The 27,761-nt window shown below is 39.9% G+C and overlaps 2 protein-coding genes across 4 annotated transcripts in view; one reads left to right on the top strand and one right to left on the bottom strand.

Annotated features, from left to right (window-relative positions):
• The window catches only part of TBC1D8 (TBC1 domain family member 8), a 134,140-nt gene extending 115,741 nt beyond the window's left edge, over positions 1 to 18,399 (top strand). For all 3 annotated transcript variants that reach the window (XM_043994675.1, XM_043994674.1, XM_043994673.1), the window contains 11 exons: positions 786 to 1,000; positions 3,701 to 3,818; positions 6,538 to 6,823; positions 8,105 to 8,234; positions 8,374 to 8,472; positions 8,737 to 8,805; positions 12,161 to 12,401; positions 12,857 to 12,922; positions 14,380 to 14,469; positions 15,052 to 15,149; positions 16,200 to 18,399. In XM_043994675.1, the coding sequence (XP_043850610.1) occupies positions 786 to 1,000; positions 3,701 to 3,818; positions 6,538 to 6,823; positions 8,105 to 8,234; positions 8,374 to 8,472; positions 8,737 to 8,805; positions 12,161 to 12,401; positions 12,857 to 12,922; positions 14,380 to 14,469; positions 15,052 to 15,149; positions 16,200 to 16,637 (1,850 nt within the window). In that variant the 3' untranslated portion in view covers positions 16,638 to 18,399. The remainder of the gene's footprint in view (positions 1 to 785; positions 1,001 to 3,700; positions 3,819 to 6,537; positions 6,824 to 8,104; positions 8,235 to 8,373; positions 8,473 to 8,736; positions 8,806 to 12,160; positions 12,402 to 12,856; positions 12,923 to 14,379; positions 14,470 to 15,051; positions 15,150 to 16,199) is intronic.
• Positions 18,190 to 22,535, bottom strand: RPL31 (ribosomal protein L31). The gene is made up of 5 exons (XM_043994676.1): positions 22,409 to 22,535; positions 21,756 to 21,862; positions 18,941 to 19,066; positions 18,394 to 18,506; positions 18,190 to 18,256 (listed from the first exon to the last, which is right to left on the bottom strand). Exons 2-5 carry the CDS (start codon positions 21,860 to 21,862, stop codon positions 18,225 to 18,227), a joined length of 378 nt encoding a protein of 125 aa, XP_043850611.1. The 5' UTR covers positions 22,409 to 22,535; the 3' UTR covers positions 18,190 to 18,224.
• Positions 22,536 to 27,761: the final 5,226 nt, after the last annotated feature.

Raw genomic sequence — 27,761 nt, 5'->3', positions numbered from 1 at the left:
ACTTACACTCATATATTATTTTAAGATTTACAAAGGATTTTGCTTGTGGCTCCCTTTAGAAATAGGTTGCGTTGTTAGTAATGTTATCTTGACACTTGTAAATCAGCACTTACTTAGCAAAGCACCTGCAAATAGCAGGTGCTCAATAACTATTACAGGAATTAAAGCAATGATTCTTCAACTTTTTGGCCTCTTCAAAATAACTAAGGACCCCCCCACACCCAAAGAGTTTTCATGTGGGTTGTATCTATTGATATTTACTGTATTAGGAATAAAAATATCTTAGTATTATCATGAAGATGGTTTTGACTTGGAGGTCCCCAAAACCATATCAAAGGATCTGTGAGGCCAAAACTGTTTTCACAATAATACTAAGATGTTTAATTCCTAATACAGTTTTAATTTCTAAAACTGCTGAATTAAAGAAAACTACATCTATACTTGTGCATAATCCTGGCCATGAGAAAATGTATACTTGTTAAAAGTGATTTTTTTAAAAGTTGTTAATAAGTGCTATTTATTTTTTTTAGTGCTATTTATTTTCAATATGAACTATATTATTTTCCCTCCAACTGAGTATCCATCTTATAAAAGAATGTTAATAATTCTTCTGGATCAAGGCTATGTGAGAAAAGCTCAAACTCAGTTGTGCACAGTTTTTAAGTACTTTATGTTCCCCATCATACCAGATAACACGGATGTTCTTTGACAAATATAACTCCCAGAGTTATACTGGAAATCATCCTTAATTCCCTTTGCATGTGTATTGTTTAAAAACCCCTCAGATGCTGTAACTGATCTTGCCTCTCATCCTGGTTACTATGGGAATCTGGTAGAGGAGTCGATGGGCAAGTGTTGCCTAGTAACGGAGGAGATAGAGCGGGATTTGCACCGCTCTCTACCAGAGCACCCTGCCTTCCAAAATGAAACCGGAATTGCCGCCTTGAGGAGAGTACTGACAGCCTATGCTCACCGAAACCCCAAGATTGGATACTGCCAGGTGAAGTCATCATAATGGGTTTTCTACCTAGCATCCTTAGCTCTCCATTGGAAACCATATTTTCTTTTTCCCAAAACTTGAAATTTTGAAAATGAATAGTGATTCATTTATAATATATCTATATCTATATCTATCTATCTATCTATACATATATATCTCAAATTACTTGCCTTCTCACTGATGGAGCACAGGAGGGAGGTAGAATTCGGAACTCAATTTTTTTAAAAAAATGATCATTAAAAATTTTATATATAATTGGGGAAAAATAAAATATGAAATAAATATTTTAAAAATGAATACTGATTGGAATGAAGAGCATCATGAGTTGACTAACTTACTATCTGACCCCTGGGGGATTAATATCTTCCTCCTCTGCTTCAATTTTAGTGTCTACAAAATGGGGTTGATAATTGCCTTGCATAGCATTATATGCCTAACAGTATCTGTAATGGTTGAATATGTGTGAAAAAGAAAGTAGACTCGGGACAGCTAGGTGATGCAGTGGATAAAGCACCAGCCCTGAATTCAGGAGGACATGAGTTCAAATCTGGTCTCAGACACTTGACAATTTACTAGCTATATGACTCTGGGCAAGTCACTTAACCCTCATTGCCCTGCCAAAAAAAAAAAAAAAAGGTAAGTAGACTCAGAGGGCAGACTGTTGTTTTAATAGAAGCATATGGAGGTACAGAAATTCCCTATTTGAACTGCTCTAGATTTTATGTGATTTCATGAGTGATCTGCACAATACTAAAAAGTAAGGGCAGTTAGGTAGTGCAGTACTTAGAGGACCAGTCATGAAGACCCATCTTCCTTGAATTCAAATCTGGCCTCAGACATTTCCTAGCAGTGTGACCCTGGGCAAGTCACTTCACTGTGTTTGCCTCATTTTCCTCACCTGTAAAATAAGCTGGAGAAAGAAATGGCAAACCACTGTAGTATCTTAGTCAAAAAAACTCCAAACGGGGTCACAAAGAGTTGTACACAACTGAAAAATAACTAAACAACAAACAAGAGTAAGATAAAACTGAGTAGCAAAACCAGCTCCAATTTAAATTGTAGAAGTTTGTGGCATTAAAAAATTGAAAATGTTAAACTTTACTTTCCAGGGAATAATCAGGGTTAAGGTAAACTAAAAGCTGTACATGTTTGTGTGTGGACACTGAATGGTTTGGGGTAGATTGCAGTTGTCCTTGGACTTTTGATTATCTACATAGTTAATATGGATCACTGTAGCCAGACTTGTCGTACAGTGATCTACTCTGATTTGATGCAATAAATTTGCTGTATGAGATTTTGTCTATTTTGTATGCATCAGTGTGACTAGGGTTTCTTTTGGTATTTTCTAACCCTGTCATCTAACATCTGAAAACTAACCAATAATACCATTAACAAGCATTCATTCAGCTTCTCCTTGGTGTGCCTAATGTGTGGTAGGCACGGGGATACATGAACAAAAATGAAATAGGCCCTTCTTTTGTTCTGCCTCTCTCCTTTTGTGTTATAATGGCGATCTGTTCTTGTCTCCTCAGGCAATGAATCTTTCATCTTGTGCTTTGATCTGATCATATCTCTCCTCTGCTCAGAAATCTTCAATGGCTCCCAATTGTGTGGCTCATAAAGTTTAAATTCTTTTTCTTGGCATTCAGGGGCCTTTGTAGTTTGGAATCATCTAAAGCTTTCGACCTTATTTCATTTTACTCCCTTCCATGCATATTATACTCAACCAAAATTGACTTTCTGCCCCAAATGAAGCCTGTTATTTCCCACAGGCGGCTACTAGGTGGTACAGTGGACAAAGCATTGGGCCTGAAGTCAGGCTAGATAGTTCAGTCCATTTCCAGTAATGTCTGACTCCTTGTGATCCCATTTGGGGTTTTCTGGACAAAGATACTGGAGTGGTTTGCCATTTCTTTCTCGAGCTTATTTTATAGATGAGGAAATTGAGGCAAACAGTGTTAAGTGACTTGCCTAGGGTCATACAGCTAGTAAATATCTGAGCTCAGATTTGAACTCAGGAAAATTAGTCTTCTTGACTCCAAGCCCAGCACTCTGTCTACCCACTGTGCCACCAGCTACTCCATGATAGATAAGACATGAATTCAAATAGGGTGTTTTTGCCCCTGGGAAAATCACTTAACCTCTACCTGCCTCAAACTCCAAATCTACAAAGTGGAGATAATAATAGTACCTACCTCATAGTGCTGTGGAGATCAAAGGGGAAAAGATATGTAAAGTGCTTTGTACAGTCCCTGGCACATACTAGGTGTTTAATAAATGTTGGTTGACTAGTACATACTAGGAGCTTAATAAATGCATGCCCCCTTTATATTTCCCCACTACCATCATATCTTTGCTAATACCATTCTTTGTGCCTAGAATATCCTCTTTCAACTTCATTTGAATTCCTACCCATCCTTTAAAAGCAAACCCAGATGCCGCCTTTTCCATGAAGGCCCATTGGTAACAACCTTCCCTTTTTACATGGCACTTTGTTTTTCAACTCTCTAATGTCATATATTATAGGTATACGTTCATGTTTTGTACTCCATGAGCCAGGTGCTGTCTTATTTAAACATTGTTTCTCTCTCATTGCCTCATGAGATGTCTGGTCTACAGCAGATTACAGTATAATTTCTTGAATGAATGAACTAAAAAGAGTGGTCAGTAACCTCTTCCTTCCTTGTGAATTCTGTGCAGTCAATGAACATTCTGACATCTGTGTTACTTCTATATGCCAAAGAGGAAGAAGCCTTTTGGCTGCTGGTTGCTGTGTGTGAACGGATGTTACCAGATTACTTCAATCATCGAGTAATAGGTAAATGAATTCCATTTGTGCTACCTCTGTACCTAGGAATAAATACAGTACTAGTGGTAAAGTCAGTATATATAGACTAGATAAAGCGTTTTATCTTTTAGAACAAAAGTATCAAACTTAGACATCTGCAAAACTCTCTTTACAGCTGGAACAAGATTAAAATGTAACCAGGCCATGTTTAACAAAATAATTAAAAATATGAAATTACATAGATAATGTTAATCTGTGGTTTTCTAAGTCAGTATGTGGCCTGCAGGGATTCATTTCTGTTTGAGTTTGATGCCCCTCATTCAGACAATTAAGTAAGCATCTTTTTCTGTATTAGAGCTAAGGCACCTAGGTGGATAGTGCAGAACCAGTCAGGAGTCAGGAAGACTCCTCTTCCTGAGTTCAAATCTGGCCTCAGCTACTTACTATCTATGTGACCCTGGGTAAATCACTTAAACCTGTTTGCTCCAGTTTCCTCATCTGTAAAATGAGCTGGAAAGGGAGATGACAAACTACTCTAGTATCTTTGCCCAAAAAACCACAAGTGGAGTCACAAAGAGTTGAACACGACTAAATAACAAGAACTACATTAGGGACTTCCCAAAAATTAGACAGCGTGTGTCTTGCCTTCTTCTATTCACAGTAATAATTCCTATATACATGTTTTTAAATTATTTTCTTAAGGAAAATTCACTTTTTCATCATCCTATCTCCTTCCCCCTCCAAAAAAACAAAAACAAAAACAAAAAAACAAACCTCAAAACCCATGTAATGATTATCCATTGTCAAGTAAACAGATTCCTGAATTTAGCAATGCTCCACCCCACCCCCCAAAAAGAAAAAAAAAATGCTTCAATCTGCACTCTAGAGCATCATCTTTCTGCCAGGTAGACATTGCATTGATTAGAGTTCTATCATAATTGTTTCTCTTTACAAGGTTGTGTATAAATTGTCCTCCTGGTTCTCCTCAATTCAGGTTTTTTAAACAACTCAATTTGAAGATCTAGACTGAAATCTTGATTGAATGTCATCAGTGACTGTAGACAAGTTAGATAATTTACACTTCAGGGTAAACTTTTATTTATGCATTAACTCTATCTCGTTTGGCATTCTTTGTTGATCAAAATAATATGATTGGCAGCTCTTCATTTCATATTACACTGAGTTGAGGTTGCAGTCACAGATAACAAAGAGGTAGGCAGGACTCTGTCTCCCTCCATATACATACACACCTATATATATATGTATATATATATATGTATATATATATACATATATACATATATGTACACACACACACACACACACACACACACAACTTCTTGTTCCATTGTTAAGTCATGTCTGACTCTTTGTGACCCCATTCAGGTTTTTCTTGGCAAAGATGCTGGAGTGATTTTTGCTATTTCCTTCTCCAGCTTATTTTATAGACAAGGAAACTGAGGCAAACAGGGTTAACTGACTTGCCCAGGGTCATACAGGATGTGTGTGAGGTTGGATTTGAACTCGGGTGGATGAGTTTTCCTGACACCAGGCTTGGCACTCTGCACTACAGCGCCACCTAGCAAATACTACAATCATGTAAACAGAAACCCTGAAAGGCATGTTTCAGGTCTAATGCAATGGCTTTCTTTGTCCTTCAGGACAGATAATGAAACATCCCTACTTCTTTCCTCAGTAGAGAGATGGGAAACTATGAATATGAAGTCTATGGCACCACATGTAGTGGCTGCATCAGTTCTGCTTGGGTTTTTTTTAGTTACAAAGGAGGATTCTGTGGTAAGAATTATGTTGAGAAACGACATTTAAAAAATCTAAGAATCTGGTAGAAATTTGAATTCTGGGTTTTACAGTTAAGTAAAGTAGTTAAGATGGCTAGAGTTAGCCTTAGAATCAGAAAACCTGGGGTCAAGTAAGTTCTGGCTATGTCATATATATGTCATAGCAAGGCTTTGTGGGCCCTGGACAACCCAGTTAACCTCTTAGCACCCCAGGCACCGATCCAAGACAACAAATTGTAGAGCTGGCACATAAATAAGCAATGGTGAAGGGAATGACTCACTAAACCCATGAAGTCAAAAGTTGTTTTAAAAAATACTTGCTATAAATTGCTGACTATTAATTGCTGATATGTGGTGAATATCACCACATCCTCCATGATGGGAAGAAAATTATTTGTTTGCTTGCTTAGGGGATTTCAAGACTTTGGGGTTCTTCTTTTTGGATGGTTCAAGCAGAGGATGTGGGAGATTCAGGAATGAAAAGCCATTGGCTATATAGTGGAGTCTAGAGGTTGGTTTATGACTGAAGACGTGGACTAGCCAGGAGGGAAATCCCTAATGTCTTCATAGGGACTTACCAGCCCTGGTTACTACTTAATTTGTGGGCAGTAGAATGAGATGGAGAAAAATAAGCCTAGCTGCTTCTTTTTCTTATGAAAAGCAACCGGGTGGTACAGTAGATAGAACACTGAAGTTAGGAAGACCTCAGTTCAAATCTGGCCTCAGATACTTCCTAGCTTTGTCTTTGGATTAGTCACTTAACCTGTTTGCTTCAGTTTCCTCAACTATAAAATTGGAGATAATAGTAGCACCTAACTCAAAGAGGTATGGTGAGAATCAGATGAGGTTTTTGTAAAACACTTTGCACAATATCTGGCATGTAGTGGGCACTATATAAATGCTTATTCTCTTCCCTTTCTTATGATTGTTACCCCCAATGTTTGTTCTAGGAGCCCAAGTAGACCAGTCAGTCTTTGAGGAACTGATAAAAGAGAGACTTCCAGAACTGGCTGAACACATGAAGGATCTATCCACTCTGGCTTCCATTTCCCTTTCATGGTTCCTGACCTTGTTCCTCAGCATCATGCCTTTAGAAAGTGCTGTGAATGTCGTAGACTGTTTCTTCTATGATGGTATCAAAGCCATCTTCCAGCTGGGGTTAGCTGTGCTAGAAGCAAATGCAGTGGAGCTGTGTAGCAGCAAAGATGATGGCCAAGCCTTGATGATCCTTAGCAGGTTGGTGACCATCCCATCAGACCATGGGTTTTATAGCTTGTCTTAAAACAAACTGTCAGGGGCAGGTAAAGTTACATGGAAGCTGTTGTATTAGAAAGGTGCTTAAGGAAATACCACTACAGGTATGCTGGTGGCACTGTAACAGCGATGGCAGCTTCCTGCTTTCATCCTGCCACTCCACTGCCTTGTTTTCTGCATTTGGATTCAGTAGGAGTCCCGCTGCTTTTTATGACTGTTTATGTGGAGGGGCATTCCTACTTTGGGGTGATACAAACAACTACTCACCTACTTCTGCAAGTCTAGTTATGGGAGCTCCCCCTTCCTTTGCCTCACTCATTGTGAAGAAAGGTCTCAGGTCAAAGGCTTTATGTGCTTTCTAATAGAGTTCAAGCATCTAGTTCTGCACTGACATATCTAGCCCTTTGTCCTGATCAAGAGCATTTTAGAACCATGTAAAACAAAGGGGCGGTGGGGGGGAGAAGGCCTACCAACATTTGAATGCAGGCACTAAGGTGTGCTATTTATGTGTAGGAAACAATGTGGTAGTTAGTAATTTGATTGCTAAACCACAGAATCTAAAGAGCAGTGTTCTAGTCCTGACCATTTCACTTGAACAAATCATTTAACCACTCTGTATCTGCTGTATCAAATGGGAACGACATGAAAGCACTTTGGAAAAATAGAAAGCATTTTAACTGTTGCTTCCTTCTTTAAAGGTGGGCTCAGTGGGGTAAGGGATATTTTAAAAATCATGATACCTAAAATAGAAGGAACCAAAAAACATTTTATTACTAATGTATTACCATATGAATATTAATTCTATGTAACTGACCTTTCACACATGCCATGCCTCAATTCAGCTTGAAAGAATTCACTGAAGGGATATTCATCTTTATTGAATTAGGATCACAAGAGTTTAACATTTTCCTTTCTCTTCTTTTAAAATGTACAATGAGCTGTTGAAGTGAGCTTCCACTCAGAACTACATTTGGCTATATTTCTGTTCACATTAAAAGAATAAAATTCTCTGTAGGTTTGCCCTTTAAGTAGTCTTTACTCATTTTAAAATCTGCAAGATACATTATCTCTTTGAAAGTTGAAAGCTATCTTTTTTTTTGTTTATCATTAGGTTTGTAATAATGATGTGCTTTTATTTTTAAAAGGATTTATCTCAACATTAAAAAGTTGTATCTTTACCATTAAAAAGACTTTATAAAAGGTAGTGATACCATGCTGTGTGGGTGACAGCATGTCTTTGAATGGGTTGGTGGTTCTATTTAGGTTCCTGGATCATGTTAAAAATGAAGAAAGCCCTAGACCACCAATTGGAAATCATCATACCTTTTTCTCTGATGATCAGGAACCCTACCCTGTGACAGACATAGCAGATCTAATTCGGGACTCCTATGAGGTAAGAAGGGCCACCTCTGGTCTACCCAGAAATTTTCTTTTTAAAGGAAGAATGGATTTTGTATTCAGAATCCACTGAGAATTGTTTGCATTTGCTGTTTCTATATGTGAAGGTATTTTTCAAATATGTCTTGCTGCAGAAATTTGGAGACCAGTCAGTAGAACTGATTGAGCATATGCGCTGCAAACACAGGATTCGAGTTCTCCAAGGTCACGAGGACACAACAAAACAGAATGTTGTAAGTGAAGTGCTGCCCAAAATGGCTGCTACGGAGCAAAGCCGGGCACAGGGTGGGAAAGTTTTGTGACCTTACACGTGTACTTTCTAGAAATATTGGCTCACTCTACCACCACCAGCCACATGAGTGATTTTGGTGAAAAGGAAGTTTGCAATTCAACCTTTTATGCATCACTGAATCCAACTTTTCAGATTTCCCAAGTCACCTATTACACTCTCCCATACACAGAAGCAGGTATTAACTCCAAATTATTCTTTCCTTAAGCTCCGGGTTGTTATTCCAGAAGTATCAATTCTCCCTGAAGATTTGGAGGAACTCTATGACTTATTCAAGGTATGAATGTGTAGGAGTTAAAGTAAAACTGAAGGTTGTTTTATGATAAAGATACATCATTCATAGCTGCCTTTTAAAAATATCTGTTCTATAATCATGCTAAGACTGTTGACTGAGGTCTTTGTGGTTCCTTTGCTATCTCCATTTAGTGTTTGTTTTTTTTTAATATTTGTTGTTCAGTCATTTCAGTGGTATCCAACTCTTCATAACCCCATTTGGGTAAGGATACTGGAGTGGTTTGCCATTTCCTTCTCCAGCTCATTTTACAGATGCAGAACTAAAGCCAACAGGGTTGTGATTTGCCCAGGGTCACATGCTAGACCAGGAATGAATGCTGGTCTTCTGGACTCCAGGCTTGGCACTCTATGCACTATGGTGCCACCTAGCTGCCCTTTGTTATAACCAAATTCTTGGTTATGTGCTTTGTTATGTATGCTTTTTGCAGACAACCAAATTATGCAACTCTGAACTTGGGACCATCAGTAGGATTTTAACTGGAACTGTTTTAGGTATAGTGACTCACTTACCTGGGAACCCCTAGATTCTAGAACATAGCTGTAAACTCCGTAGTAAAAGGCCTGAGTAGACAAAAGAAGTTTATGTGCTCCATTCAAATTTTGGCAGCTCTAATATTAGGCACAATTTCAATAGGTTTGGTTGTCTGGCTTTTCAGCACCTAGGTGAAAAGCAGCAAAGTAATAAGAGACTGGCATAAGGATAGCAAGAGATAATCTGACAGATTTGGCGGGGAATTCATAAAAAGATAAACAAAATTTTTAAAAAACCACAGCATCTGTTATCATTTAGTGTAGGGGCAAACATCCTGACACACCTCAGTTTAGTTGTGGGCCAGTGATTCAGCAAAGTAATGAATGGTTATGACTTCGAAAGGTTTGACTATGCAATATACTGTGCATTGTAAGCCAAGGAAGTGTGGGATATTTTAGGGACATTTCTATCAAAAGGTTGCTGGGGCTTTTTTGTTTTGTTTTTAAAACTTTGATTTCCACCTAAATGTTAACTGGGAGATTCACTCCGGAGTACTCTATTTCACACCTGCGTTAAGTAAATGAGGTGCTATACTTACTTTGTGCCAGATTGTATTTTGTATTTGGGAAATGGGCACTTATTTCATAGGGAATAAGCCAAAACTCCTCTTTAAAGCACTTTAACTGAGGCCCAGAAGGGTATTGCAATAGCTCAGGGTGGTGCCATTGTCAAAGGAGAGAAGGGAGGCAAGATATTACAAAGGCAAAATGGATAGCATATGGCAACAGCCTGGATTTGTGTGGCATGTGAGAGAAAAAAATGAGTTGAGGATGCTATCTACCTAAGTTATGAGCTAGGATGGCAGTGCCCTTGACATTAAGAGGTTAGTGTGGAAGTAGGGAGGGTTTGGGGAAAAAAGATGATTTCGTTTTTGGACATATTGAATTTAAGATGGCTACAGGATATTTATTCAAGATACCCAATAGGCAGTTGGAGATGCAAGACTGGAGGAAGGCAAAGGTTAGGGCTGTGTATGAAAATTTAAGAAGTATCAGCACAGATGATGAGATCCTAGGGAGCTGATGATAACCAAGTGAAATAGTACAGAGGAAGAAGAGGGTCCATAGGTTACCCACATTAGCTGGCAGGATCTGGAGGAAGATCTAGGAAAGACTAAGAGGTGGTCACAGGAGGAAAACCGAAAGACTGCTGTCACAAATACCAACAGAAAAGTGATCAAGAGTGTCAGAGGTTGTACAGGGATCCAGAAAGATGAAAACTGAGAACAGACTATTAGATTTGTCAATGAAGAAATGAATGGTTAGTAACTTGAGACATTTTGGTTGAACAGTGACCTCAAAGGCCAGTAGACTTAAAGTTGAGAGGGAAAAAAAGGGCGGGAGGCAGCTAGGTGGTGCAGTGGATAGAGCACCAGTCCTAGAGTCAGGAGGACCTGAGTTCAAATCCAGACTCAGACACTTGACACTAGCTGTGTGACCCTGGGCAAGTCACTTAACCCAATTGCCTCACCCCACCCCCCCCCAAAAAAAAGTTGAGAGGGAAGTGGAGACAGCCACAAAAGGGAGAGATATGATACAACCGTTGGGATGCATGGTCAAATGAGGTTATTTTTAAGGATGGGGGAAACATGGATATATTTGTAGGTAATAGGTAAACAGCTAGCTGATAGAGATTGAAGAGTTGGATGACAGAATGGATCACCTGAGCTTGTAGAGAAGTTTGCCTTGGCAAAAATTGGGTCACCTCTTCATGGGAGACTGGGACAAGTCAACAAGGATTTACTATGTGCCAGGCACTGTTCTAAGTGCTGAAGGTAGCTTAAAGGGGAAGGTAGCAGAAGGCATGGGTGACACATGAGAAGGGGGCAGGGGGAGAGGAAGCTTTTGACAAATGGACTCAATTTTTTGAGGAAGGAATATTTGGGAAAGCCACTATAGTGAGTGGGATAGTATAGTAAGTTGATTTGGGAGGCATAAAAGGACTTTTCCAGCACTGGCGACCTAGTTGAAATCCGGTCAGGAGAGTTTTGTGGTTTTCTCTTGCTTCTTTCAGTAGCCTGTGTAGAGGAAGAACAGGCAGCACAAATAGTGGGATTATTCCAAGGCTGAGGCTTGGCAGAACACAATTGGTGAAAGAAAGCAAGAGACTAGAGAGGACAGTGTGTAGCTAAATTGTTTCAGCAAGAAAGGGTCAAGATGAGGAAGTGTAGCTAGTATAGGGATGATGACAGACTGACATTCACGGTATAAGCCAAGAACAGGGCTTGGGACTGTAAGGCAAAGGTGAATAATGGAATTTCAGAATTCATCCAAGTTGTACCTTGGCAAGATCACCATGATCATCTTTGTATATGACTGGTACTGTGCAGGTCATGGGAAATGTCTAAGTTTAGTGACAGGGAGGTTAGGACATTTGAGGGAGCACTGATTATATAGAAGGCCCCTAAGACACTCAATTTTCTATAGCAACAGACTGCAAAGTTACTCGAGAATTATTGTGAAGTGCTGGATTTTGAATAAAGTGGCCTAACCTTGATTTAAATTTTTTTTGCTCCTTAATACCAATGTGACCATAGGCAAGTCACTTCCCTTTTTTGTAAAATTAAGTTGGTCAAGACTCAAGTTCTTTCTGGTTCTGCATCTTATGCCTTTCAAATGGTCACAAAGCTGCTAAGTGGCACAGTGGAATTGGCCCTCAAGAACTGTTTCCATTATGCCACCCTTCTCCACCTCATCCCTTAACATTACCATGAACATAAAATTAGACCAGCTGTGAATGATTCCCCTCTCCCCTGGCTCCTAGAAGCCTCTACTCTAGTGGCTAATCTTTACATTTAACTTTTAAGAGAGAACATATGATAAGCTGTTACTGGGAGCAGACAAGTCCTGCATTTCAGCGCCACGATCCCAACAGACCATATGCTGAACAGTATCTGATTGATGCTCAACAGTTCACCAACCTTTACAAGCTTGTCTCTCCATGGACATGTGGTGCCCACACTGAGATCCTGGCTGAAAGGACCTTTCGCCTCCTGGATGAAAACATGGATCATCTCATTGCATTCAAAGGATTTGCTATCTGCCTAGGTAATACTATATAGGGGATGCTTTAACATTAATTCTAGTCTTCTTTTCAAAAAAAAATTTGTGAAGACAACCAAGTTGTTCACTCCTTACTGTCTTGGTTAGTTTGAAAATAACTTTTAAAGTTCGAATTTTGTTAATAAAGACCATGGGAATGGGGGGGTGGGGGAAGGAGATGGGGTACAGGTATGGAAAGCATCCACATTTCTAGCCTCATGTGTTACTGATGAAAATGAGTTTGTTAAACGCTGTTTCCATTTAACAGGATTTCATTCTAGCCCCTTTTGCCTAAAAAAGGTCAGAAAGCTAATAACTACTTTGCTTTGTTCAAAGCTCATATTTGCTAAAACTTGTATTGAAAATTTTAAATGTGAAGTTGTCCAAGTAGTGCACATAAAGTGAACTGTTTTCATCTCTATGGTGGGATTATATAACACATTTTCACTTCTCATTTGCAGATATTATGTATAATGGAGAAATGAATGAAAAAATAAAACTACTATATCGGCTCCATCTCCCCCCTGGTAAGATAGAGCAAGATATCTGTCTTTAGTCTACCCATTAAATACATTTCACATTTCTGTTTTACGTGACATATTCCAAATTTCAGGGTTGCTATTCAACAAAGACATGAAGGACTCTACTGAATATAGACCACAGTCGATTCTTTTGAAGTCTTGAAAAAACAAATTTAGACATGTTTTCTTAGTTTTGCAAAGCTTACTTAGACCAAATGGGGTTTGGGGGCCAACCTGCTGACATATTGCTTTTCTTCCCCAAGCTAGCCTGTTGTTTAGTTCTTTGTGGTGGCTAGAGGAAAGGACAGTCTTTTGACCAAACTTCAAAAGTAAAAACAGTAAAAATAAGGGACATACTTTTATTTAAAAAGGAGGAAACTGCCAAGTAGTGAGGAACAAAGCTAGGAGTTTAACTTGGGTGTTTTAACTCCAGGCAGGTGTGCATTCTGAAAAGCCAGTCTTTATCAGTCAGTAGTTAGCTTGGCTTGGCTCCATGGACACTGTGTACTACTGAGCCCAAGGGAAGCCGAGTGGACATTTCAAGCATTATGCAGCAGTTTTTCACCTAACAGTTTAACATAGGAACTAAGATTTACAAAGGATCACAGCAATCCTGAGAGGTATATCCCAATACTGACCTCATTTTACAGGAAATTTAAAGCCAGGCAGGCCCAAGGTCAAGCTGGGTCAGCTGTAGCACTAGTTTAGTTTTCTCTAGGTGTTTTGCAAAACACACAAAACATAAACCTTTAGGATAAAACAAATGTATTTTAATTCCCTTAGGGCAGGGATACACTGCCAAGAATTTGTTTCTCAAAATATTTTGATAATTATTTCAATAATTAGTTTTATTTGTAATTCTATGTATTTTATCCATTTAAAAATACTATTTTGAGAAGCCTATGACACAAGGTTGAGAATTCCTGTTTGGGGGCCAGAAGTGCTATCTATGGTTTGTTCTTCACTTTTGGTAATGCCTAAAGCCTAATCTACTTTGTATTAGTTAAGAACATGGCTTAGTACCTTTAGAGGGAAGAAGAATGACCTGGAATTATAGGACCAAAATGTAAAACCAAACTGTTACTATCTTTAAAGCAAGCCATCTATGCTCTCTACCTTCATTTCCTCATCTGAAAAAGAGACTGGACTATTTGACCTCTCAGGATCTGTATCCAGATCTAGACCTAAGATTCCCTGATACTTTAGATACATTATGCCAATATGCAGAAAGCTGATTAATTTAGGCTTCAGTGCCACCTTGTGGAGATTTGACCAATTACATCAGACTGAAAAATTACAAAGAGAATTTAACCTGATTTACAAACTGAGAAAATGGGACTTAGTATAAAGACAAAAGTATTACTTATTCAGGGTCACATTAATCAAAACCGAAACTAGGCCCCAGGTGTCCTTTACAGCATTAAGTTGTAATTAAGAAAATTTAAATGTTTTTTTTTTTTAAGCTCTCACTGAAAATGACAAGGATAGTCAATCACCATTAAAGAATCCACTACTGTCAACTTCAAGACCCCTGGTCTTTGGGAAATCAAACGGCATGTATTGGTTTTAATCTTTTAAAATGTTTGCTTTAAACATGATACTCTAAGTTGCTGGAATGACTTTTATCTAAGGCCTTTCCACCTGACCTGGTTATCCCCTTCTTCTCAAAACCCCTAGGAGGTACAGACAGATTCCATAAGTCAGCTGTACTGATTAATGGCTGTCTCTTCCTTACTATCACGCCACCTCTCCTTGCTCCAATAAAATACAAAGATTGTTGTCCTTAATCAACTTCAGGCCCTTGTCTATACAACTATGTAGGGAGAAATTAAAAGCTATTAGTCATAGCATTATGTGGATACAGAACAGTATAGCTATCAAGTCCTCAAATTCCATTGTTTCGTTTAACACTGCACTGTTTTCCTATTCCTCCCTTTTCCCTCTGGGATTTTTGCTGGGACCAGTCTTAAGTGACTGGTATATATTTGGAAATCCCAAGGGTATTAGTATTAGAAAGTCCTTGGAATAAAACTGAAAAAGTTATCTTTACGGTTCCCATGCTCTTAGTCATTATGTTCCTTCTTGCTTTTACTGAACTGATTTTTTTTATCACTTTGTTTTCCCTTTGTCTAAAGGTGATGCAATTGATTATCAGAAGCAGTTGAAACAAATGCTGAAGGATTTAGCTAAAGAAAAAGACAAAACTGAAAAAGAATTGCCCAAAATGAGCCAGGTAATAATGAACTATTCAAATATACATACTAAGATTCTACCTTTCAGCTCTATATTTAGAACTGTCATTTAGTTGGACATATATGGCACCTTCACTTAGCTCAAAAAGTCCTCAGATGACGGTCAAGGCCAGACTAGAGCTAGAAATCTTTCCAGCTCTATAGGTCATGCCTAGACTCTACTTCTGCTGACCTAGGCTTCAAGAGCCCAGGGTCACTTTCAACTGAGGAATTGGAAGGACCACAAAACTTCTTTACTACTTCTTGTAGACTAGCAGGTCACACCACTGTGGGAAAGGTTTGAAATACAAGGATCTGTGATATAAAGAAATCAAACACGGTTCCAGAGGACTGAAAGTTGGAACACACTTGCTTTCATGAGAGGGAAATGCTACATACTTGGCATCATGGTGTGACTTCTGAATAACTACTGGCAATAAGGGTGGCAAGGGATTGTGGTATAAAAAGCAAAATACAATATGTACCAATTTTTTTTTTTTCAAGTCAAACCTCAATTTATCAGTGAGGCTCTTGAAGGACACACTTGTTTTCAAAAGGAATTAAGAATTAAATGTAGAAATTTCACAGCCTTTAGAACCCAAGTACAAATTCAGATTAGAAACACCTTTAACTTTAGGAGCAAAGTTTGAGGTACACAGTAAATGTCAAGAATAACTGCACAATGAGTTTTAAAGGTGACATCTTGGTGAACCTGCTGAATGAATCAAACTAGCTAAACTCTGACAACTATTTTGGGGGGGGGAGGGACCCACAAGAACTCAAGTTTTGAAAGGGGATCCATTTTTGCAGGTCTTCTAAAAATCGAAACATTAAATGTCTACTCAATGCTGGAGTCTTAAAACTGCAACTGTTAAGACTGCTTGTGACTGAAAAACACTTCAGTCTTGTATCTTGTGTAACATGGCCACATAATATAAATTTTCAATCTGAATTTGCCTGTGATTTATTTCACTAGGCTGATATTCCTCCCTTTTAAAAATATAAGACTATTTACCGGAAAGTGTACTAATTACTTGCCCTTTTCTTTTCAGAGAGAATTTATCCAGTTCTGTAAAACTTTATATAGTATGTTTCATGAAGATCCAGAGGAAAACGACCTCTATCAAGCTATTGCCACAGTGACTACTTTGTTACTCCAGATAGGAGAAGTGGGACAAAGAAGCAGCAGCTCAGGAAGCTGCTCTGATGAGTATATGGACGATGTACAGACAGAAGTGTCCGCTTCCACCTCTGACCAGGACTCAGTTTTCACCGACATGGGGAAGATGCCTCAGAGATATTCCCAAGCATTATCTATGACAGAAGGGGATTGGACTGTCTCCCTTGAACATATTTTAGCATCACTTTTGACTGAACAGTCATTAGTAAACTTCTTTGAAAAGCCACTAGACATAAAATCTAAACTTGAAAATGCCAAGATCAATCAGTATAGTCTCAAAACCAATGAAATGAGCCGCCAGTCTGAGTAAAGGACAGCACAGCCCACTGTAGCACAGCACCCCTGTTCTGCTGAGTACACTGGAAGAGGCTATACCAAAGCACATGTTGCAAAACAAAGCTGCTTCTCAGTTTCTTAGCATACTATTTAGAAGTGAGATCTGTCCAAATGTCAGCTTGAGTAAGTCTTACAAACTTGAGGGGTTACAACAAAGGTATCATGATAGCAACCAAATGAAACTGGAGACAAAAAACCCAAACCCTTAAAAGCTTTACTTACAGGACTTGGACAGAAGCCATTCCTTTATCAAATCTCTCACCAATTCTAGCTGAGGACTCTGGAGCAGACAGAGCAGAACAGCTATGCTCCTGGCTATTCCTAATTTGTCTCCATGTTTAAGCTACGGTTTTGTTTCAGAGTTTGCTGCTGCTTACCTCTTGTATAGAGGGATTTCTATTTTTTAGAGCTTTCCCCCCCACCAATGAACGTAAAAGATGTTACTCAGTAAAATTTGGGGTGATTGGGGGAAAGACTAATTTATGTCCAGGTTTAAAAGCTACTGTTTGCAATTGGCTTTTTTTTTTCCTTTTGCACTAATCCTGAAAACCTGTTTCAATGCTGGTAATTGAAACTGTTTTAATATTTTTGGTTGTATTCAATTTCTATGTCTTGCAAAAAAAAAGTGTACAAATCATGCTTTTGATGTTGTTGGTCCCCAAAAGCAGTTTTTAATAATATTCTTTTGTATTGACTTGCTGGTTTTCTTTAAGTTACTTAAACACTTTTCATAAAGAAAAAAAAAAACACCAATACTAGAATTTGGGAACTAAAAGACCTTGGCTAAAACTTAGTCCATCCTACTCACTGTACAAATATGTCAATCATATTTGGAAAACACCTCCTTAGGGTATACTCTAAAACACATCTTATTTCATCTCCATTATAAGGCAGATAAAGAACCTTACCCTTTCAATGCAATGGAATTTTACCTATCATTTTTATGATTAGCTATAGAGGTATCAACCCCTAAAATAACAAAGACCCTAAGCTCCTTTCTTGTGTGTGAAATGGGAAAAGGCAGTCATCCCTATTACATGACAAGGAGCCATGAACACTAGTTATTTTGGGATTTTAGAATAAGCAATGTCAAAAACCAAATGCTAACAGATGTCCACCACAACCAGATGGAACAAATCATTAACAATGCCTCATCAAAACACACACACCTGAATCCCAACAACCTATACTCTTTCTGGTGCCCTGCCCACTGAATAGGCATGCTCTGCTATGACCAAACAGTAAGCTTTCCTCAAAGTGCGTACAGAGTGGGTTGCAAAAATCTTGGTTCAACTCCTAGGATATAAAGGGTAAAACATAGCTCTTGACCTTTTTTGGTTTCCCCATACATGAAGAGAAATGATTAAGTTACTACTAACACAATCCTACTTGTGTTAAATCTCACCATTAAGAATTTAAGAGGTTTACCTGTGGTACTCAAGAGCCTACTTTAAAATAGTTTCTTATATAAATAAACCCCCAAGAGTCACGTGAGTAACTTACACAGTCAAAAACAGGCTAGCAGCTGACATTTTATAATTTTATTTAAACGAAGTTCAATTTAGTTTTCATCCACATTGACTGTCTGTAAGCCTGCAAAGCAAGAGAAAACAACCTGAGTGAATTTGAATTTTGATGTAAGCTTTTCATAATCAGGCATAGTTTATAAAAAATGGAATAAAAGTCAAATTAAGTCATAAGAGGTGAAACTTATGAGTTGTATAACTTACTTTTGAAAGTGGTGACAGGCACATAAGTAACCAAGGTATACAGTTTGTTTGGTGAATCTTCATCCTCATTGCGTTTCCTGGACAAACGCACTCGGATACGGTATGGAACATTCCTGGTTGAAAATAGGTTTCATAAAGTGTTTTGCAAAAGTAAATGCATCCTTCACATGAAAAACAAAACCGCAGGGTTGCATACAACCACTTAAGATTTAATAGAAATAAAACGTAACCTAAGCTTTGCTTGTGACACACACACTGCTTTCCTATGTCTTCACAATTGTCTACTACCTATGTTTGAACCAATTCTGTTCAAAACGGCTTTGAAAGACAGGGTGAATTTTTTTTGTGGGGAGGACAAGGGGGGAAAATACAAGTGTTGGTTTGGGATTCACAGTTCAGTGTATCTTTACTAATAACCACCTAAGCCCTGAAGGGCAAGGAGCTAACACTAGCATATTTTTAAAAATAGTGTCCATCGTCAATAACTTTGGTGGAGTTCTCTTGTTTAAAGACTAAGGGGCCAACTTATTTTTTAACAATTAAGCACCTTATTCCTTTGGCCCAAACAGCTTTGTTGAGTCTGGTGTCAATGCGTACATCTGGAGTTCCCATTTCTTTCATGGCAAATTTGCGGATTTCCTTGAGAGCACGAGGAGCTCGCTTTTTGAAGCCTCTAAAATTCAAAAGGAAAAAAGTTTAACACAAACTTACTAAAATCCCACCTTCTGTAGCACCTCCCCCATCTATTCTGTACATGCTTTATATGTGTATCTCTTTATTCACATCTCCTCCGTTAAAATGTACACTTTAGGGGCAGATAGGTGGCGCAGTGGATAGAGCACCAGCCCTGGATTCAAGAGGACCTGAGTTCCCTGAGTTCAAATCTGTCCCCAGACACTTAACATTTACTAGCTGTGTGACCCTGGGCAAGTCACTTAACCCCAATTGCCTTAGCCAAAAAAAAAAAAAAAAGGTACACTTGAGGGCAAAGGCAAGTTTTTGCCCTTCTTCAGCATCCCTGCCCACACTCAGCTCACAATGCTTGTTGAGTAAATAAAACACATTGTCCGTGATGAGTTAAGTGATGTTTAACGTTCAAAAGAAACAATGATAGCACTTTCCCTTGTAAGTAGTTCTAGTGTCCAATACCCTTTGCAGATCTAGAATTTCAATAAATGTCTAGTCACACACCAAGAATGTGCAATAAAGGCAGGAATCAACCAAACAGAAAAAACCCAGGCTGGGTACTTAACAGACAACAAAGTGATAAAGGATTTAATAATGCATTGTTTTCTCTATTTTATAAAGAGGGTGGGGTTCACCCAGAGAAACTAAAGGGATTAAGTGACTAGAGTGACACTCAGCCAGTAGTCAGGACTGGAACTCATAGGTTTTGGTACCAAACAGGTCCCCCCCCCCCCTGCACTGATTCTTATGGTCAGAATCTAACACTTCTGAAAAAGTACTGCATGAATCTATGTCCAAGCATAGATTTACTTTAAAAATTGAAGGCAAATTTCACAAATCATTAATACCACAGCCTACCAGTTTAGCTGCTTTTGGAAGTAGGTAGGGTTGCCTTCAAACAACCTTAAAATCCGCATAGAGATGTGCAATAAGTTATTAATGAAAATGTTTGGTGCAAACTACTACTTTAGAATAAGCATGGGTATACTATCATCAAATTAATGGAGTACATACAGTAGAAAATAAAAAAAAAATCACATTGTGGTCCCTGCCCTTAAGAAACTTCCAATCTACTTGTAGAGAAAATAAGCACTCATTCATCTGCTGTTTCACTCAAATGCATTTTGAAGTGGGATTTCCTATCTTATTACTATTTTAATTTACAGGTGAAGCTTGTGAGATCTTAAAGAGCTGAACCTTAGAGATCATCTAATGCAAGTCTCATTCCACATGAGGAAACTAAGACTCAGAGAGGTAGGGCCCTAGCCCAAACTCACAGATAAGCAGAGACAGGATTTGAACCCAAGACCTCAGACTTTTCAAAGCCTGTGTTCCCACTGTACCAGTCTCCCAAATCAGGTTTCAAATCTAGTTCAACCACCTAATACCTATGTAAACTTAAGCAGGATATGCAACCCTAGAATTCCAGTTTCTTCATCTGTAAAATAAAGATATTTTTATTATTCTATTTCATGAGGTTGTGCTGAGGGGCTCAAAAGTCCAGGTTTTCTAAACAGTCTTCCCTTGAGGTGATCTTGTTCACTTACAGTGACTTACCTTTTTAATGTAAGCCAAAACTTTTCTAAAGTGTGGAACTCCCAGAGTGAAAGTCAAAAATTACAGACAATAGAAAAGACTAAATCACCAAGTAATTTCTAGTACCAATCCATATAATCAATACTTCATAACGTGAATATAAAGAAATCATTTTTACCGAATAATTTCTTTAGGCCCACAATTGCCTCTGTCCAAATATGTAAACAAATATGCAATATAAACAAGCTCCACAGAAGATAAAATTTAAACACAAATGTTACTGGCCATTTAGGAATACTTTCCCCCGAGCAGATCATTTAAAGCACAAGAAAACTACTTTAAGTAGAAGAATCTGGCATACTTCACAGAATGAATAAGCCAATTTCACATGCTTCTCTGTATACTGTTTTACTAAGTAGGTAAACATAATAAATAAAGTAGAAATAGTCTTATAAAACCCAGCTTTTCCTTCTTTCTGCTGCACCTGACTTCTGTCTTCCTATGGTTCCAAACACTACTTAATTCAAATAACACTGGACAACAACAATGCTTAAGCTGCAGCAGAATTTTAAATTTTTCCTAAAATAACCCCAGACACTCATGCCACTCCACCAACTAAACTTTTGGCTATACTGCAAGCAAAACAACCCTCAAACATCAGATTCACGCCTAGTCCTTCCTGCTAAACGAAAAGCAAGGAAAACTCATCAATACTCCTGGCAGCAGGCTAGCTATGTTCAACTACTTCCTTCTAAAACATGCAACTCAGAATTTAAAGCTTCCCTCAGACCTTCAACTATTCAATAAAACCTTCTAGAAACACTCCCCAAATCCAATTGAAAAAGCATTTCTTTTGCCTCTGAAATTTTAATATGCACTTCCATGCTCACAAAACAGAAAATGATCTGTTCAATTGTGAATCCGTGACTCCCAACTTGCATTTTTAAGAGAATTCAACATTTTAGTTTCCAAGCAGTCCTTATGATCCATTTACAATTACCTACCACCTGAAAACATAAAAAGTAATTTTAAAAAAGGGGGTTATTCCCAACAAACCCCATCCTGGACGGAACAAACCAAAATCTTGCAGATGGTGACCCCCCCCCCAAGATTCGCGGAAAAACGAACTCCATACTTACACTCCATGAATCCGCTTGTGAATGTTGATGGTGTATTCTCTGGTCACCACCTCATTGATGGCAGAGCGTCCCTTCTTTTTCTCTCCACCTTTCTTTGCGGGAGCCATCTACATGGACAGCAAAGATAAAGAATCTACAAAGATGGCTAATGACAAATGAGACCCCCACACACACACACACACCCTTTCTTCTGCTCCCCCTCTCGCCCCCTTCCTCCATTCAGCACGCTCCCCATTTCCGGGAGGGACCCGACTCCGTGACCCTGGTTCCCGGCGTCCTTCCCGAGACCTCCCCCCCCCCCCCCCCCCGGTACTAAACTCTTGCAGGCGTTAATCTCCCCGAATCTCCACACGTGCGGCCCCTTAAGCCTCAGTTTCTCCCACAACTCCCTGAGCTGCAGGAGCCCCCTTCCCCCGCCTTCCCTTCTGCCCCAGGCCCGGCTGTCCGCGTTCTGCCCGCCCTCCGAGCCCAGGCCCCGTGAGGACGTAAAGCTGTATTAAGTCTCTTAGCAGCCCCCGCGCCGCGAATTCCCGCTCCGGGGGAAAGAGGAGCCTCTGACTATGTAGGGAGGGAGTCCCCTGTGCAGGTCAGCCAGACCCCCGAGAAGGATGGAGCTGGATTCCCAAAGGTTCGAACGCTGAGTACACACTCACCCTGCCCGGGACCAGGTTGGAAAGGAAGAACGAAGAGGATTGTGGGAGAACCTAATACCCCCAGACCCGGTACTACTTCCGGGTCGCGCGTGCGCAGGACGGACAGTGAATGGCGGCGGCGTGGGAATGCTGGGAAGGAGGTGGGGGCGGGGGGGGAGAGAAGGGGAGGAGCGGGAGCGGGGAGGAGGCGGAGTTTCTACCAGCTCAGCGTCGTACGTCACACGGGGGGCGGGGCAGAAGAAAAAAAAATTCCTCTCCCGGTACCAGCCACCTTTCTAAAGTAATTTTACTTCACGCCCCTTAAGCCAAACTGATTTTACAGAAGGGGCCAGCATACGCGGAGAAAGCGCTGGACCAGGAGTTGGTGCCTTGTTGTTGTTGCCCAATTCGCCATTTCATCACCCACCTCCGCACCTTTGCATGATCCCCCATACTTAGAAAACACTTAGTCTTTCCTTCCTCCTAGAATTCTTACCGTGTATCAAAGCTTGGCTCAGGAAGTGGGCCCTGGTTTCCTCTCATTGTTTGAACTATCTCCCTCATTAAATAAACAAGTATTCAATTACCTGTTTATGTAATGGAGTCTCTTCTCCCTCTCCATCCCTCCCCTCCCGCCATTAGGAGGCAAGTTTCTTGAGGGCAGCCACTGTCTTTCTATCCTCAACTCTCTACTTTGCGGTGGGAGGAGAGAGGACGGCAGGGAGAGGGGGAAAGAGAGACAGAGAGGCAGACAGAGAGAAACAGAGCCACAGAGAGACAGAGACAGTGGGAGGGACGGACAGACACAGACTGACTTCTGATTGGAAATGCATGGACCCAGGTGGCTTTAACCTTAACCTTTTCTTCTTTACCCTCAAGGTCTCTTGCAAACTTTAAAGCCCCTACTAAATGGCTGTGCCTCCATGAATAAGGGGATTCCATCCCTATAGTATCTGACCTCTCAGGTCACTTTCCCCCTCATTACTACCCCTCTATTTGACCCTGATGCTGTCCCTTTGCTCCTCTCCCTCCCTTCTTTGTGTGGAAATTTATTTTGATTTGGGGACCCTACCTTTAGGCTGAGATTAGAAAGCCTTAGGCCCTCAGGGTCTTCCCCCTCCCCCTCAGCTTCAACTGAGTCAAAAAAAGCCCCGTGGGCTATACAAGACGCGAGGTCAGACAGCTGGGGGAAAAAAAAGCCCCCAGCTCCCTCTGACCTGAGCGGAGCTATCCAAAAGATCTGGGATAGCCTGTGCTGAGGCTCAGGATGCTTGAGCGTGCCCCCACTCCCCCACCAGCCGCAGCCCTGGCTGGTGGATTAGCTTGGTCTGTGGGGGCGCAGGAAGCCCCCAGATTTGAGTGGAGAGAAGAAAAGGTATATATAGACCTGGAAGTTAGACTCAAGGGATGGGACTAGAGTCGGGGCTACAAGGACGCAGGAGAAGACGAGAAGGACTAGGAGCAGCGGAAAAGAGAGGCCGAAGGGCAGACTGATGGAGCAGACAGACAGAAGGTCAGTGAGAGAGAAACACAGGGGTTCAGCGTGGCAGTAAGGAGAGGAAAGTTAGAAGCAGGGGGATTTACAAAGTGAAAGGGGCTTGGAGTTAGAATAAAGGACCTGAGTGCCCTGAGGCGGGGCGTGGCTAAGGCCCTTATTGTATTAAAAAGGTTACAGGCCTTATTACAAACAAGGGAAAGTGTAACGTGTCCTGAGGCAGGAGGCGGCTAAGGCCCTTATTGTATTAAAAAAGTTCGAAGCACAGCAGGTGGGAAAGAGACCGCAGTCAGGTTGTACATTTTATTTCCCTGTATTCTTAATTTTAAATAGTATCTCATAAATAAACTCTGCTTTGATTATTTAGCTAAGAGGCTTCTTAATCTTTAGCTTATTAATTTGGGAGCAGTGTGGTGGAACTTTATAAACGGCCCATATTAAATTAAACGCAGGCAGATAGCCAAATAGTCTACAGTCCCCAGATTAGTCCTCCATAGTTTAGCCTCCCAAAATTAGTGCTAGTCATCAAAAATATTTTTACATTTGTACCCTGTTATGTTGTAATGTAGTCCCTCAAAAGAAGCATTTACCTCTAGGCAGTGTTGTCAGGTTCCGTCCCTGTTACCTCTACCAGATTTCTTTCCTCATCCTGGTTTCCTTGTATGTATTTAGAAAGAAATCTTTTATTGATCTCTCTTTTGTCACTCTTCTTGTTGTTACTGTGTTCTCCTGGTATATTTATTCAGTCCTCCTGCATTTCTTTTGTTTAGAGCTATTGGAGAAGCAAATTATCTATTCTTTTCTGGTTGTTGTTGTTTTAATGTTTAAAATCTTTATCATCAGAAGTACATCTTTTGTTTTGTATAGTTAAGCTCAGATTTTCAGGCTGCATCCTGAGCTCCATTGCTCTGAGTAACACATGTCATTCTGTCCCCCTTTTTCTAATGGGCATGAAATAGTCTGGAATTATTTGAATGTCTTTTCCTTTGTATTTGAATGTCTTTCTTCTTTTGGCTTACAGAACCTATTATTTCTTGATCTAATTGTTAAATTTAACCACTATGTATCTTCTTGGAGTTTGCATCCTTGGGTTTTTTTCTGGAGGCAATCTATGAATTCTTTGAATTGGATTTTCATTTTCTATATCCTGCGCACTTCTTCTCTTCTACTATTTCCTTCATTATAATGTTAAGGTTTTTGGACTGTTGTGTTCTTCTGGGAGACTGATGATCCTTAGGTTGGCTCTCTGTGTCCTGCCATCGAGTTCAGTATGTCTTGCTTGCATTGTGAGCATGTTTTTTTTTGTTTGTTTGTTTGTTTGTTTTGCGGGGTGATTTGCCCAGGGTCACACAGCTAGTAAGTGTCCAGTGTCTGATGCTGCATTTGAACTCAGGTACTCCTGAATCCAAGGCCAGTGCTTTATCCACTGCGCCACCTAGCTGCCTAGATGTTTTCTTTTAATGTTACTGGTTTTTGCTTCTCTTCTTCTAGGTTGTCTTTCACTTCTGCATGGGGCAGCAAGGTGGCAGAGTGGATAAAGCACTGGCCCTGAAGTTGAGAGGAAGACCTGAGTTTAAATTTCACCTCAGACACTAGCTGTGACTCCAATTGCCCTAAAACATCCTTTTTTACACCTCTCGAAGTAGACATGAAATGTTTGTCTTCTATCTCTCTACTATTCACTCTGCTCCCATGGATTCAATTATCACCTATGATGTTGGTTATCAAATTTACTTCTCCAGCCCTAACCTTTCTGTTGACCTCCAGCCTCACATCTTCAACTGCCTATTGCTCACCATGAACTGGATGTCCCAGTAGATCTTAAACTCAATACTTCTTTATCTTATATTATCTTTTCACTCAGATTTTCCCCCTCTTCCTGTCTTCCTTATTACTATTGAGGTTACTAACATATTCCCAGTCACCCAGACTCAAATCCTATGTGTCATCCTCAACTCCTTATTCTCACTCCCATATCAAAACTGTTGCCAAGGTCTGTCCATTTTACCTTTGTGTACCCCACTTTTCTCCTCTCACGCTGCCACCACTTTGGCACAGAACATCATCCCTCCTGCATAGACTATTGAAAGTCTGTTGGTCGATCAGTTTACCACAAGTTTCTCACCACTCAAGTTCATCCTTCATTTTAGCTTGTGATTTTTTTTGGGGGGGGGGCAGTGAGGGTTAAGTGACTTGCCCAGGGTCACACAGCTAGTGTCAAGTGTCTGAAACTGGATTTGAACTCAGGTACTCCTGAATCCAAGGCCAGTGCTTTATCCACTGTGCCACCTAGCTGCCCCACTTGTGATTTTTAAAAAATAATTATTTTCCCCAAACCCAAATCTGACCATGTCACCCCTCATTCAATAAACTCCAGTGTCTCTCTACCAGGCCCAGGAACAAATATAAAATATTCTGGCATTCAAAACATTTCATATTACCCTCCCAACCTTGTCTTCTAACATTCCTACAGATGTTTATGACCCAGTGGCACTTGGCTGTTCCTCAAACAAAACAGTCTATCTTCAAATCTGGGCATTTTCACTGGCTGTCCCCCACACCTGGGATACTCTTCCTCTTTATCTTCAGCTTCTGGCCTCCCTGGCTTCCTTCATATCCCAGCTAACACCCAACCTTCTACAGGAAGCCTTTCCTGAACCCTCTTAATTCTAGTGCCTTCCCTCTATTGATTATTTTCTGTATATAGATTGTTTATACAATTGTTTATATGTTGTCTCCCTCATGAGACTGTGATCTCCTTGGGAGCAGGGACTGTCTTTTACCTTTTTTTGTATCTTGAGCACTTAGCCCAGTGCCTGATACATAGTAGATATTTAATAAATGTTTACTAATGAAATGACTAATCTTGTGTTAGCCTCACTGCTAGACTTTGAGGACATGGACTCATGTACTGCATCTTACCTAAACTTCATAAGACCCTTAGTGTCAAGCACAGTGATTTGAATGCTTAAACTATGTTTATTGACTAAATGAGAAACCCTAGTATTTACTCAGGAACAATACATAGAATTCCCTTCCTGTAACCCCCAAATAATAATAATGCTTTCAAAACCTTTCTCATAGGGTTATTATGGTGCTTCAGCTCCTTTTCCATAAAATGGTCAATGATACTTATAATGCCTACCTCACAGAGTTAGGTGGAAAGTGTTACTCTTGTTTCCAATTAAACAGAGTTTAAAAATATTGCAAAAGATTGGTACTACAAATATAAACAGAATGTAGTTCTTGACCTTAAAGATTTTATAATCTGACAGATGAGATAAGGCATTTACAAGCAGAATATATTAGATGCTTAGAAGAAACAACAATTACTTTAATTACACACATTTCTATAGCACTCTCATGTCCAATCAATAGCCAGATCCTGTTCATTCCATATTTTACAGAGCATCTTTCTCCACCAGGTGGAGTTTGGGGAAGGCTTCCTTTGGAAAGCAGTACCAGAACTCAGCCTTGAATTTAAAAAAAAAAGGATTCAGAGAGCCTGGAGTGAGGAAGAAGTGTGTTCCTTTGACAACACTCTGGACTCAAACTGGACAATGCTCTGAACTCTTTTTTTCCCTCCCCCAAATACACTGTGTTGTTCAGTTGTTTTTCAGTTGTGTTCCATTCTTTGTGACCCCACTTGGGTTTTTCTTAGCAGAAATACTAGAGTGGTTTTGCCATTTCATTCTCCAGCTCATTTTACAGGTAAGGAAACTGAGACAGACAGGCTGAAGTGACTTGCCCAGAGTCACACAGCTGGTAAGTGTCCGAGGCCAGATTTGAACTCAGGAAGTCAAGTCTTCCTGACTCCAGGTACTGTGCTCTATCCACTGCACCACCCAGCTGCCCCCCAAACACAGTGCCCCTTAGCTT

The sequence above is a fragment of the Dromiciops gliroides genome, chromosome 3 (assembly GCF_019393635.1).
Source record: "Dromiciops gliroides isolate mDroGli1 chromosome 3, mDroGli1.pri, whole genome shotgun sequence".
Taxonomy (NCBI): domain Eukaryota; kingdom Metazoa; phylum Chordata; class Mammalia; order Microbiotheria; family Microbiotheriidae; genus Dromiciops; species Dromiciops gliroides.
This window is presented reverse-complemented; position numbering and strand designations above follow the sequence as displayed.